This window comes from Sciurus vulgaris (genome assembly GCF_902686455.1).
Source record: "Sciurus vulgaris genome assembly, chromosome: 16".
NCBI lineage: Eukaryota > Metazoa > Chordata > Mammalia > Rodentia > Sciuridae > Sciurus > Sciurus vulgaris.
Window position 1 is genome coordinate 6099703 of NC_136477.1, and position 12199 is coordinate 6111901.

The window sequence follows — 12199 nt, forward strand, 5'->3', positions numbered from 1 at the left end:
AAACTGAAGAACAGGTACCATAGTAAGTCCTCAGGGTAAGGATGGAAACTGCAAACGAGAGAGAAGACACCCACCTTCCCCTGCCCATAGGCCCCCGGAAATGGTCATTTATGCACTGGGGGCGGACAGAACCTCTAGTCTTGACCTATGACGTCATCGGGGACGTTAAGCAGCGTAACATCACCTGGACGTAGTCACATTTTCCTTCCTGGACAGGTCCTCAGGTTGTAGGGTAGGGTCTGAAGTCAAGCTACTCATTGGCTACCCATTCCGTCAATCCGATTCATTCTTCCAGTCTTCCGTCCCGCCTTTCCGAGGATGCCTCTGATAGGCTGTTTCGGCTGTCACTTTAGAAAGATCCGCATTCCTTCCGCCTTTCTCCAGGAGACCGAGGGCGAGGAGGGTGGATCCCAGGAGGCACCCACCCACAGGGTTCTGTTTCCGTATCTGATTGGTTCTACTGAGTGCCGGTCGCTACTGCTTCCGCTGCTGATTGGTCATCAGACCGCTGCTCTGTGCAGCGCCGACTCCGCCCCCGTCGGGTGTTTGTGGTGGGGCTGCGGAGTCGCCGATCCCGCCGGAAGCGCCAGGACAATGGGGACCCGGGACGACGAGTACGACTACCTATTCAAAGGTGCGGCCGGTGGGGCAGAGACGGGCGAAGGTGCAGTGGCAAGGCGGTGGGCGGGCGGACCAAGGCCGCGCTCCAGGCCCCTGGGCCCAGGCTGGATCCTGGGGCTTGGGGTCTGGCGGGTCAGACAGCCAGAAAGGCTGGAGTAGGCCGATGTCTATCACCTTCTGGTTGGAGTGTGGGACCGTGAGAAACTGGAGGCCGGGAGAGGCCTGGGGGCCGGGGATGCGCCGGGGGCGGGGCCGGGGCCCAGATGGGGTGGGGCCCAGGGCAGTGGGAGAGGCCGTTAGGGGCGGGGCCTTCGGGGGCGGGGCGGCCCCAGGATTTGGCGGGCCCGCCCCGGTTGAAACCGCGTTTCGGGTTGGGGGCGGGGCCATTGGGGCCTGGACGTGTGGGCGTGACCAGGAGGTAGGTTGGACCTGGGCGGAAGGGGGCGGGGCTCTTCTCGCGGCTAAGCCTGATTGGGGGGAGTGGGGGCGGAGCTCCATAGGGGTGGAGCGGGCAACGGGGGCGGGGCCGACTTGACTGGGAGAGTGGAGGGGAGGGGATCCCTAGATCGGGGTGCGGATCCGAGTTAGGTGGAGGGATGCCTGTGTGTGCAGCACCAGTTCTATCCCTTAACTCTTAGAACTCTCGATAGACTGACCCAGAACCTGCACTTTTCTGAGCACTTTACATTCATGAACTCATTTAAATCCTCACTGCCCTGTGAGGTCGATATTACCTTGGCGTCTCTTTTAAGTTCATAAAGGTTGAATAGGATAGGATCCAGACCGGCTGTGGGTTTTACCACTTAAGGAATGAGTTTTGGGGGAACTTGCAATCTGGATCAGGGATTTGGGGTTATCAGACCTCCTCCCCCAAACATATACAGTGATGGCTTAGACCTGCAGATCTTTCACACTTGGGGACCCAGGGCTCTAGGGACACTGTGTGAGGCTTACGCAGGTCAGGCAGACATTGTCTGGTGAGACTCTATGTCACTGGAGTCCTTTGTTTCTCAGCTGTGCAGGCTTAGGGGTCATTGACTTCTTGGCACCTTCTGTGCCAGACTGGGCTTTGGCCTGATCCTCTGCTGGGCTCCCTGGCTGAAAGTGGCTGCCCTTGAGAACTACCTCCTGGGCCCATAAGACACCTCTGCCCTGCTGCCTGCTGTTTGAGGGTCTACTAGCTATGGACATTTCCCCCTTGTTGGAGGAGCCTGGCCATACCTGGGAATGTGTTCTGTTCCCAGAGTTAGCTTTGGCTGACCATAATGTCTAACAGCATCCAGTCTCTTGGACTTGGGGAGAATAGATGGGATATCCATGTAGTATATCCAAGCCTCCTTGGCAGTGGGAGAGAGATTGCCTCTGCAAAGATCCAGAGTCATCACAGAGCACCATGGGCTGCATGCAGGCTCTGTGGTCAGCAGGTATCTGACTCCAGAACTCACCCCCAAAGCAGAGGTAATTTTGGGAGGTTTTTAGAGATCTGAAAGACTCCCTGGTGACAGGTGGACCAGACTCCAGTTCGGCTGCAGCATCACCACTCAGCCCACCCTGTGGCAGCTGCTCCTACGTCCAGGCTGCACACTGACCCACATGTGACCCTGCCAGGGCAGGGGGCTTTTCTCCTAAGTGATTCTATCCAGGTGTCCATGGCCATTGTCCACTTGTTACTTTCGACCTTTTGCTGTTATAAATAACCTAACTCTGTTTGTCTGAGTCCTCTTTTTGCCCTTTGGGTTATTTCCTTGATGCGAGTTCCCACAAGTACAGTTACTGGGTCAGGGGCAGCAGTGCAGCAGACATGTGGTTCCCGGGAAGTGTCTCCAGAGCCTGCTTCCTGGAAACACTGATCCAGCTTCTGCAGCAGCTGGCACGGGGGAGTGTCCGCCTGCCCTGCTGCCCTCCCCCACTGGCCTCCTTTCCCTGAGCAGAGCAGGTGTCTTGTTGACCTTCTCCAGCTGGATGGAGCAAAAGTCTAACTCACAAGGTCAGTGTTTCCCACAGTGCTCACCCCAGGCCTCCCCTTCACAACTTGTATTCTGTCCAGGGACCCTCTCTGTCCTATTTCAGTATTTGTCCTCAAGTCCACTCAGATTCTTGCTGCATTAGGTAGGAAGAGTGAACTGTCTCCAGCTCTGGGAAATTAAAAGGAAGGAAGGAAGGCAGCATTTACTCTAAATGTGGCAGGTCCCCAGAAATGTGTACCTGCCACACCCACTAGTCCCTTCTGAGACCCAATGACCTGTGGAAGCTCAGGCCCAGGACTGTCCATCCTTTGCTAACAAGGGATGGCCCTGCCTTGGAGAGACATCCAGAACACAATAGCACTAGAAGTCTTGGCACTTTATCACCTGTGGTTTTTCAGCCTGCCCCTGTGGGGAACCCTCCTGGAGTCAGAGGGACTGCAGTCTCCATCCCCACCCTGCGCCAAGCCAGCTTTCTCCTCCTCCCACCTCCCTCCCCTGGGCTTTGATTGCCTTCTGCTGGCTGGGCCCCTGGCACAGAGGGGCCACACTTTTCTTGGGACACTGGCTACCCTCTGTCCTACCCCCACCCCCCACCTCATTTTTTGGCAGTCACATCACACATTAGCTCCCTTGACCTCAGCAGCCAAGGCCAGCAGGTCCCGCAAGTGGCCGCCATGTGCTATTCGAGCATTCTTCCCCACAGGAGTGAGGTTGTTTATTTGTGCCTAATTATAGATCTTCACATTTATCACCCTAACATTTTATCCTCCCAGCCATGGGTTATTTTCCCAGTCTGTTGATTGACCCCTGGAGGTACCCCTGACTTTCCCTCTGATGGACACTGAGATGCAGGGTCCACAGTGGGAGCAGCAGTGTCTGCAGGGGCCACGGAGACCCTCCAAGAGTCCTTTCCCTTTCCCTGGAGCTCCTGGCCAATCATTGCCCTCCTGACCCTTGACGACATGGGTCATGGGAGAAACTGGCAGCAGTGACCCTAGGCCTTTTCCTTTGGATTGTGTCTACCCATTCCTGAGGAGATAGGTGGTGGTCCCCAGGGAACAGGCCAGCCTCAGGGCTTGCTCCCCTCTGCGGAGTGCCCCCGAGTGCTCACGGCCCTCCATCCTGGACATGGCTCCTACCAGGCCTGCTGCTCTGGGACCCAAACATACCATCTTCCCCTATTTGGAATGGGGGCCCTGCCAGTGTCCTGGCTTTGGATGCCTGTCCCCAGGGAATAGCTGAGGCAAGAATGCTTTCCTTGCCAGCCCTGGGGTCTGGGATGGCCTGGGCCTTTATCCCACAGGAGGGGCCCTCTGAATGGTCTGTCTGGGCCCCTGGGGTGCCCTGTCACGGGGCAGGCCAGAGCATCCAGGGCTTTCAAGAGGTTCCAGCTCTTTGTTTTTGCCAACAGGGCTTGCCTGCTCTACGAGCCAAGTGGCATGTCCAGGGGGACCATTTCCCGGCCAGTGAAGCCACCAACTTCTTTGGAAATGCTGGAGGCCATGTCCTCAAGGGCTCTTTATTTTCCCAGCACAACAGATCATTTGTGCTCTTGACAATGCCATTTTCATTCCCAGCCTGCACCCAGGGCTGGGCGCCGTGGCCACCTCTGTTCTTCAGGCGTCCTGTGCCAGGGACTGCTGAGGTAGCCCAGTGATTCTGCTGTTCACCTGGGCAGTGACTGGTTGGCTCTCATCCTGCTCTGGGTGACCTTGGGCTAGGGACTTGGGCATGCTGGGTTGAGTGTCCTCAGCTGTTTATTAGAATATGGGTACTGGTGCCTGAGAACTTGAGAAGCTGAGTCTGCAAAGCACTTAGGAGCCGGCCCAAGGTGCTGCGGAGCTTGTTGGCTGGGCCAGGGCAGGACTCAGGGGCCAAGGCTACAAGCTGCAGCAAGGCTGGGTAGGGGGTGTGGATCGGGGGTGGGGGAGTGAGCCTGAGTTTCCTGCTCCATTCCTGAGGACATGAGGACTGGGAGCAAAACTCCTGGCCAGGCTCCTGTAGCCAGCAGGGAAGGCAGGTGACGGATGAGTGGTATGTACAGTGGTCTCCACGATGAGTCCCACCTGGCACTGCATGGCCTGGGAGCTAGTTCTTGCCCCTGCCGACACGACTGCAAGCCCAGCTGTGGCTCTACCTGTCCATCTTCCTCTGAACTTGGCAGTGTTCTGCTGGGCAGCCACATTCACATGAGGATGCTGGCACTGAGGCCTGAGTTCAGGGGTCCTGGAGGATGAGCAGGAGTTGGCAGCTCCCCTAGAGCAAGATGTGAATGATCAGCAAGGACATGAGTTGGGAGGGAAAAACTTGGGGCCTTGACCCAGAAGATCTGGGTTCAGGTTCAGCCTGGGTGGCTTCTTAGGCAGGCAGCCCCAAGATGGGTCATTACTTAGTGGACGTGGTTGGGAGGTGGGGGCACACCACAAACATGCCCAGGTTCAGACCCCTGTTGTCCTAGTCCTCTCGCCCATGTGCTTTGGACTTTGTCATTCTGTGTCTGAGCCCCAGTTTCCTCTTCTGCAAAATGGGCTACAGAGACATATGTGAAGTAATACACCAGGAACTTTCTCTGCACATTCTCATGGAAGGTTCTTTTTGTTCTTGTTCTCTAAAGTGTCCAGCCCAAAGAGGGTGCTGGGTTGGGTTCTGGGGGACTGCCTGATTTCCCTGTCCTCATCTCCGCCCATGGGTGCTAACCTGGGCATTTTCCAGGTGAGTAGGGGAAGTCAGATAAGCCAGTCCCGGTAGGCTTTGCCAACCACTTTGGCATTGTTGATGCTTAGTGTGCCTGACTCTGTGCCAGGGCCTAGAACTAAAACAGGGAACAAAACTGTCTGAGATTTCCACTCTTGGGGCAGACTGCCAAACAAATAAATAAAACTGGTAAGTGTGAGGGGGCGACAGGAGTTCTGGAGGAAAAGCTGGGTGGATCATGGGTAGTTTTGGCAAAGTGAGATTTTAGTAGGTTGGCATGGAGGTGCTTCTTGACCAAGTGGTGTCCAAGGGACCACATGAAGAAATTAGGTAGGGAGCCAATATGGTGCCTGGGGATGCATGGTCAAGCAGAGGGAACAGCCCATGCAAAAGCCCTGAGGCAGGACTGAACCTATTGTGCTGAAGGAACAGCACAGTATAGTGAGAAAGGGGAGAAAAGCAGGGCAGGGGTGGGCAGGGCAGGTTCTGCAGGCAGGGCCTCTTGGGTGGCATGGAGAACTTGGGCTTTACTCTAAGCGAGGTGGACAGAGACTGTTGGGACTTGAATTGGGGAGGCTCACTGGCGCCCTCCTGTGGCTGTGAGGTAAACAGGCTTTCGTTGGAGATGAGAGTGAATACGGGGACACAGGGGAAGGTACTGGCTTTGCCACCCAGGGAGAGGAGACAGTGGCCTGAACTGTGAAGGTGGTAAGAAGCAGTGGGAATCCGGACACACACAACTTTTAACCAAACAACTGCATTCAGATAGAAACACACCCAGCCAAGCAAACAACTCAGTGTGGTTTCACCTGCCAAACTCACAGAGATCCAGACAGATCCAGAAGCAGAACATGACCAGCCCCAGAAGTGCCCTGCATTGGCCTTTCTCCTGGACCTGTGTTGAACAGGATGCAGGATCCATTCTACAGTGTGAGAGAAAGAAAGGGATCGGAATGGCTCCAGGTTTTTGACCTGAGCACGCAAAGGCCAAGTCTCCATTAACTGAGATAGGGAAGGCCGGGAGGGGAGGTTAGGGAGATTTGGGGTGTCAGGCGTTTAGCTCTGTTGCATTGGCCTCGAGGGGCCATAGCCCCCAGGGCAATGTACAGCAGAGGGCAGGTCAGTCTGGCTTGCAGGAAGAGAGGTGGACATAGGAATTGCCAGTACATGACTGGGGTTTGCAGCCATGGGTCTGGACAGGGTCACCCGGGACCAGATATGGACAGAGAGGCCCAGCCCAGGGCTCCCTGATGATTGCAGGCCAAGGGGAATCCTGCAGAGGAGACTGGACAGGAGCAGCTAGAAGACCAAGGGAGGGGTGGAGAGTCAGGGGAGGAGGCTGTCAGGGAAGGAAGGAGCACTCATGGAGAGGTGGGGCAGCCGTGGGCTCACTTTAGGTCCTAGGAGGACAGGAGGTGGGGACAGTGAGTGTGGGTTTGGGAGCCAGAAAGGAGAGAATTAGGGTGTTGCCTGGAGCAGGAAGTGGGGTCCGGAGACAATCTCAGGAGGGAGAATCACCAGCATGTAAGCAAGCAGTGCCGCTTGGCCCAGGGGAGTGGGGGCTGCCTGGTGAGCTCTGGGCCCTGTTCCCTCAATGGGGCAGGACTCCCAGTAGCAGCCAGGGTCCTCTGTGTCAGCCAGGACTGACAGGCTCAGCCTGAATTCCTGTACCTCACATGCTCAGCAGGGCCTGTGGGCTCAGCCTCAGCCTATGGCCTGGCCATATCCATCTCTGCCTGGGCCAGGGGAGCCTGATCATGGGCGTACCCCCTCTCCTACTCCCCAGGACTATGGATGACCAAGCCTGCAGCCCCCAAGACTCTCCACTGGGTAGACCCACCCTCAGGTGCCAGGATCCCATGCCTGGGGGGCGCAGTGTGGTTCTGGCTGGGGCCTGGTTAGATTGCTTTTGCTTGTTATGTTCGCAGTGCACGTACCAGAGATGTGGGCTCACGCCCTGATCTTCCTTGGCACGGTACACCCTGGGTGTGAGGACAGCCTGCTCAGGCCCTCTTGGAGCTTCTCACGTGGTCCCACCCCAGAGCCCAGGCAGCTGGGTTCCTAGAGGCAGTGCTTCCGTGGCTGGGCAGGACATGCTTCACAGTCTGGCCAGCCAATGCTACTTGGCTCCTGGGGCTCTTGCTCCCAGGGTCCTTCTGTCTGCGTGAGGCAGTCCTGCTGTACATCCTGTGTCTCCTGGGGTTGGGCCCTGTGTCCTGGGGAGCTGTTGTGTCCCTTCTGGACCAGGTTTGCATCTTAATGAACTGCCCCAGCCACAAGCAGGTGTGCACTGGGCTGGGCTGGGCTGGGTTGAGCGCAGACCCTCCCTCCCTCTCTGGTCACCAAGGCCAGCTCTCAGGTGGGGCTTGAAGGAGGTGACTTGTGAACCCTGTGAGGACATGCACGTGCACAACCTGGAGGGCCTCCCCTTGCACTAAGGACTTGGCAAGGAGCATGCTGCAGCTCAGCAGGGCAGTCCTGATCCTAGGTGCTGTCCCTCTGGGCTGCATCCAGAGGGCACATTCCTGTTCCTCATGGGATGATGGTAGGAAGCCAAATGTGGGTTTTCCTGCTGCAGCTGGAGAAGTAGAAGCATGGGTGAGGGGTGGCGCTTCATTTCCTCTCACTTAAAGCACCGGATGCAGACCCTCACAGGTAAAATCCCTGCAGAGTCTCGGTCCTTCCCATGTCTGAACCAAAATCACCTCAGTAATGGCAGCTGCTTACTTGTGTCCCTTCCTGTGTGCCGGGTCCTGACCCCACCTGCTCTCACTCCCTCCTTCTAAGATGACCCATTACTGCCTGCCTGCTTACACACGTGGAAAAGGTGGCCAGAGAGGTTAAGTGACTTCCCTAAGGTCACCCAGTACCAGAGCTTTCTCTGGTCATTCCCAGCTACCAGCCAGTAGGCTGCAGGTGAAGCTCAGGGCTTGATAGGTTTCCAGCCCCACTGCCTATGGGGTTGCCTGGTGAGTCCCTATGCCCAGCCAGAATGGCCATCCTGGGGACCAGAAACAGGCAGAGATGTCCTGTTCACAGACTCTTTCTGAAAGATGGAAGCCTCCATTTACTTCTGCATCAGCCACCGTGGTGCCCACGGTGATGGGCTTCCGGCATCTCCAGCTCCTCTGTGTCACTGGCTGCCACATTTGTATGGTGCCCAGGGAGCTGCTGTGAAGGCTCTGTGGGTGGACATGGAGGTCACATGGGGACTCAGATCCTGTCTCCTTTCTCCCTGCCCCCAAGTGGTGCTCATCGGGGACTCAGGCGTGGGCAAGAGCAACCTGCTGTCACGCTTTACCCGCAACGAATTCAACCTGGAAAGCAAGAGCACCATTGGTGTGGAGTTCGCCACCCGCAGCATCCAGGTGGACGGCAAGACCATCAAGGCACAGATCTGGGATACAGCTGGCCAGGAGCGCTACCGTGCCATCACCTCTGCGTGCGTGTTGGGCTGGGGATGGCATGGGCGTGTGGAATGTGGGCATGCAAGTGTGTGTAGGAGTTGGGTGGGAGAAGGGGAGAGTTCTGGAGATCAGGGACACCCTGGGCAACTGTCCTCAGATGCCCCCAGGAACTGTAGGACTCTCGGGCAAACCAGTACCCAGCCTTGACCATACTCCTGGGCTTATTGCTGGGGACACAGCGAGAGTCTGGCTTGGACCACTCCCCTACATCCCCACCCCAGCCCTGCCCACTCAGGCTGATCCTGCCTGGCCACCCTCTCCATCTTCCTGTTCCCTTGGCTCTTCTCCTTGCCACAGCTCACATCCGTCCTCCCACATGGACTTCATACCCTTTGCCTTCCTGAGGCCTAATGATCATCCAGGCAGGGTATGTTACCCAGCTACTTGGGAGGCTGAGGCCGGGGGTCCCAATTTCCCAACCAGCCTGTACAACTGAGAGCCCGTCTCAAAAGTAAAAAGAGGAAGAGCTGAGGATGTAGCTCAGTGGTAGAGAACTTGCCTAGCATCGAGGCCCTAGGTTTGATCCCAGCTCTGCATCAGGTAAAAAGAATCTCAAAAAAAGACCCACCAGGCTGCCTCTGCCTGGCCCCTCCTAACGCCCAGCTGTTCCCTGCACCCCCAGTCCTTCCACTCCCTTCTTGTCCTCTGGACTCCCTTTGCCACAGCCTTGTCACTTCCCCATCCTCCATCCTCTAGGTACCCACGAGTCCATCCCTTTCTGGTGCAGCCTGTGGGCATCAGAGTGCTTGCCCAGCAGTGGCTTTTTCCTGAACTGCTGCTCGTTCTTTTTCCCTTTTTTTGGGTGACCTCATTGTTTCCTCTTAACACCAGACCCCAAACTTCCTCCTCCAGCCCCCACATCCTGAGCTGAATCGGGGGACAGAGCTGGACCCTCAAGACTTGTTATCCTCAAGGTTACAATGGCTGCCCCTTGGCTGGGCCCTGTGCATGAACCAGGCAGCCACTGCTTCCCTGGGAGACCACTGCTGCCCGTGGAGCCTGAGGCTCACCTGGACCCTGCCCCACAGGTACTACCGCGGCGCAGTGGGTGCACTGCTGGTGTATGACATTGCTAAGCATCTTACATATGAGAACGTGGAGCGCTGGCTGAAGGAGTTGCGGGACCATGCGGACAGCAACATTGTCATCATGCTGGTGGGCAACAAGAGCGACCTGCGCCACCTGCGAGCCGTGCCCACTGACGAGGCACGTGCCTTTGCAGGTGAGCTCTGGCAGGTGTGCCAGGGAGTGGCAGGGCCATGCTCCAAGAGAGGGGCTGAGACGGAGGCTTCAGCCAGGCATCTGGAGGACAGGCAATCCCACGTGTTGACACCCATGGTCACAGCCCATCCTCACTCCCTGAGGAGGGGAGCTCTGGTCCTGCTGCTCAGCACCAGCCCTTCATGTCCCAGGCCAGGCAGGAGTTCGGCAGGGTCCCTGAGTGCGGGTGTGGGATGTGGACACGCACCTGCTTACCTGGGCAGTATGCGCTCTCTTCCAGAAAAGAACAACTTGTCCTTCATTGAGACGTCAGCCTTGGATTCCACTAACGTAGAGGAAGCATTCAAGAACATCCTCACAGGTGGGCCTGGGGCTAGGCGGGCACAGGGAGGCCACTGGCCTCGCGAGGTGCAGTGCAACCCCTGGGTCTTTGCTTGTTAACCCTGCCAGTCGGGCTGGAGCTGAGGACGGATATGGCCCACTCTGGGATCAGGCCACGTCAGGCCCTTGCTAGCAGATGGGACACAGGCTCTCATGCCCAGTTCCCAGTCCCTCTGCCGTTGGGGCAGCAGGGGAGGCAAGTGGCCTCCCGGACCTCCTTGGTTTCCAGGAGTTTAGTTCAGAGGGCAGGGGAGCGCTCTGATGTTTGGAAACAGGAGTGAGCTGCTGGGGGTCGCACAGGGCATGGTGGGACCTTCGAGGGTATGTTGAGCCTGAGTCCCGCAGGAGGCAGTTGCCCTGGCGGAGGCACGCCGCACACTCATCCTGTGTCCTCCCTGTTGCAGAAATTTACCGCATCGTGTCACAGAAGCAAATTGCCGACCGTGCAGCCCATGACGAGTCCCCCGGCAACAATGTAGTGGACATCAGTGTGCCGCCCACCACTGACGGACAGAAACCCAACAAGCTGCAGTGCTGCCAGAACCTGTGACCACCCTCTACCACCACCCCAGCGTGCGTGCACGTCCTCCTCCTCAGCCTGCTCCTCACCACGTCCTCCCGCCCCTCTCCCGGCCCTCTGTGGCCCTCTGTGACCGGCTCACTCCCACCCTCCAAGTGAGCACTGCACGCCAGCCAGGGCCCAGGAAGAGCAGGATTTGGTGGCACCTTCCATCCTGCCCAAGGAAACCTAGAAGCCCCTGCTTGCTGCACCTGCTCTCCTTGGGTCCCGTGGGCTTCTTGGCAGGGTGGGGATGTTGGCAGGATGGACAGGACCGGCCAGAGGCAAGGAGGATGAGCAGATGGAGCTGACTTCTGTTTCCCATGGCAGACTCCAGGGAGCAATCACCTCCCTCCCGATCTGGCCAGTTGACCCAGTTGGCCCCTCACCCCTACCCAGAACCCCCTTTGGGCTAGCCCGAAGATCCTGGCAGCAGAGGCTGGGCAGGCGGACGCTCTGGGCTCTCGGCATCCTGCCTGCTCCTCCATGCACAGCCAGCGCCAGCACGGCCTCCACTGCTCCCGGGCGTGCGACTCCAGCTCCCGCCTGTAGATTCACGCTGGGAGGAGACCCCTCTCCCCTTCTCACCCTCCTCTTCTGCACGCAGCGCGCTCTCCCCCACTGCCCCACCTCCCTTCTGTCTTGTCTCCCTGTCTGGTCAGGAACCTGTTTGCAAGTGAAGCAATATCTCCGTGTTTTGTATATACAACTGCTCTTGTAGCCTTTGGTTTTTGTTATTGTAGAGAAACACAGATTCTTTATACACTTTGTAAGATTTACGCCAAACCCCAGCTCTCGATCTCTTATTCTCCCTGTGGCCCCTGCACTGTTGCCCGTTACTAAAATGTATAAGCCGACTTCCTGTACAGAAACTGCCACTGCGCCTCTGTCTTCTTTCTCTCCGCCAGGCAGCACCTCTGAGCCAAGGCCGTCACTTCGTGTCCCCATGGCAGGCTGGCTCAGCCCATGGGCACTTAGGAGACCAGGCCTGAACCCTGGGGGACAGTTGGGCCCAGCACCTGCAAGGGCAGTGTGGAGGCTCCACATGGCCACAGGTCTGGGGCCCAGTGAGAGTAGGGTGAGCCTTCTCTGAGTTGCCCCTGTGGCAGGCAGGGAGGGAAGGTGGGGGCTGTGACCCACAGGGATATCCTGAACTTGAAACTCGAGGACTGCCAGACCAGAGGGCCTGAGGTGCCCTCTGGTGGGGATGAGAGGAGTGGCCGTACCCACTGCTCACCTTTTCCATGGGCTGCCACCTCACCTGGGGTCCTGGCAGGGGGCTTTGGGCT

At 57.6% G+C, this 12199-nt stretch overlaps 1 protein-coding gene across 1 annotated transcript; it reads left to right on the top strand.

The window, feature by feature from the left end:
* Nucleotides 1–475: 475 nt before the first annotated feature.
* RAB11B (RAB11B, member RAS oncogene family) lies at nt 476–11788 on the top strand. The gene is made up of 5 exons (XM_079115371.1): nt 476–634; nt 8529–8724; nt 9778–9971; nt 10251–10331; nt 10756–11788. Exons 1-5 carry the CDS (start codon nt 595–597, stop codon nt 10899–10901), a joined length of 657 nt encoding a protein of 218 aa, XP_078971497.1. The 5' UTR covers nt 476–594; the 3' UTR covers nt 10902–11788.
* The last annotated feature ends 411 nt before the right edge of the window (nt 11789–12199 follow it).

Bases quoted from the DNA above. Each gene is read 5' to 3' on its own strand.
- RAB11B (XM_079115371.1), top strand. From the start codon at position 595: ATGGGGACCCGGGACGACGAGTACGACTACCTATTCAAAG. The intron at 635-8,528 runs GTGCGGCCGGTG...CCTGCCCCCAAG, and splicing joins GTACGACTACCTATTCAAAG to TGGTGCTCATCGGGGACTCA. The intron at 9,972-10,250 runs GTGAGCTCTGGC...GCTCTCTTCCAG, and splicing joins CGAGGCACGTGCCTTTGCAG to AAAAGAACAACTTGTCCTTC.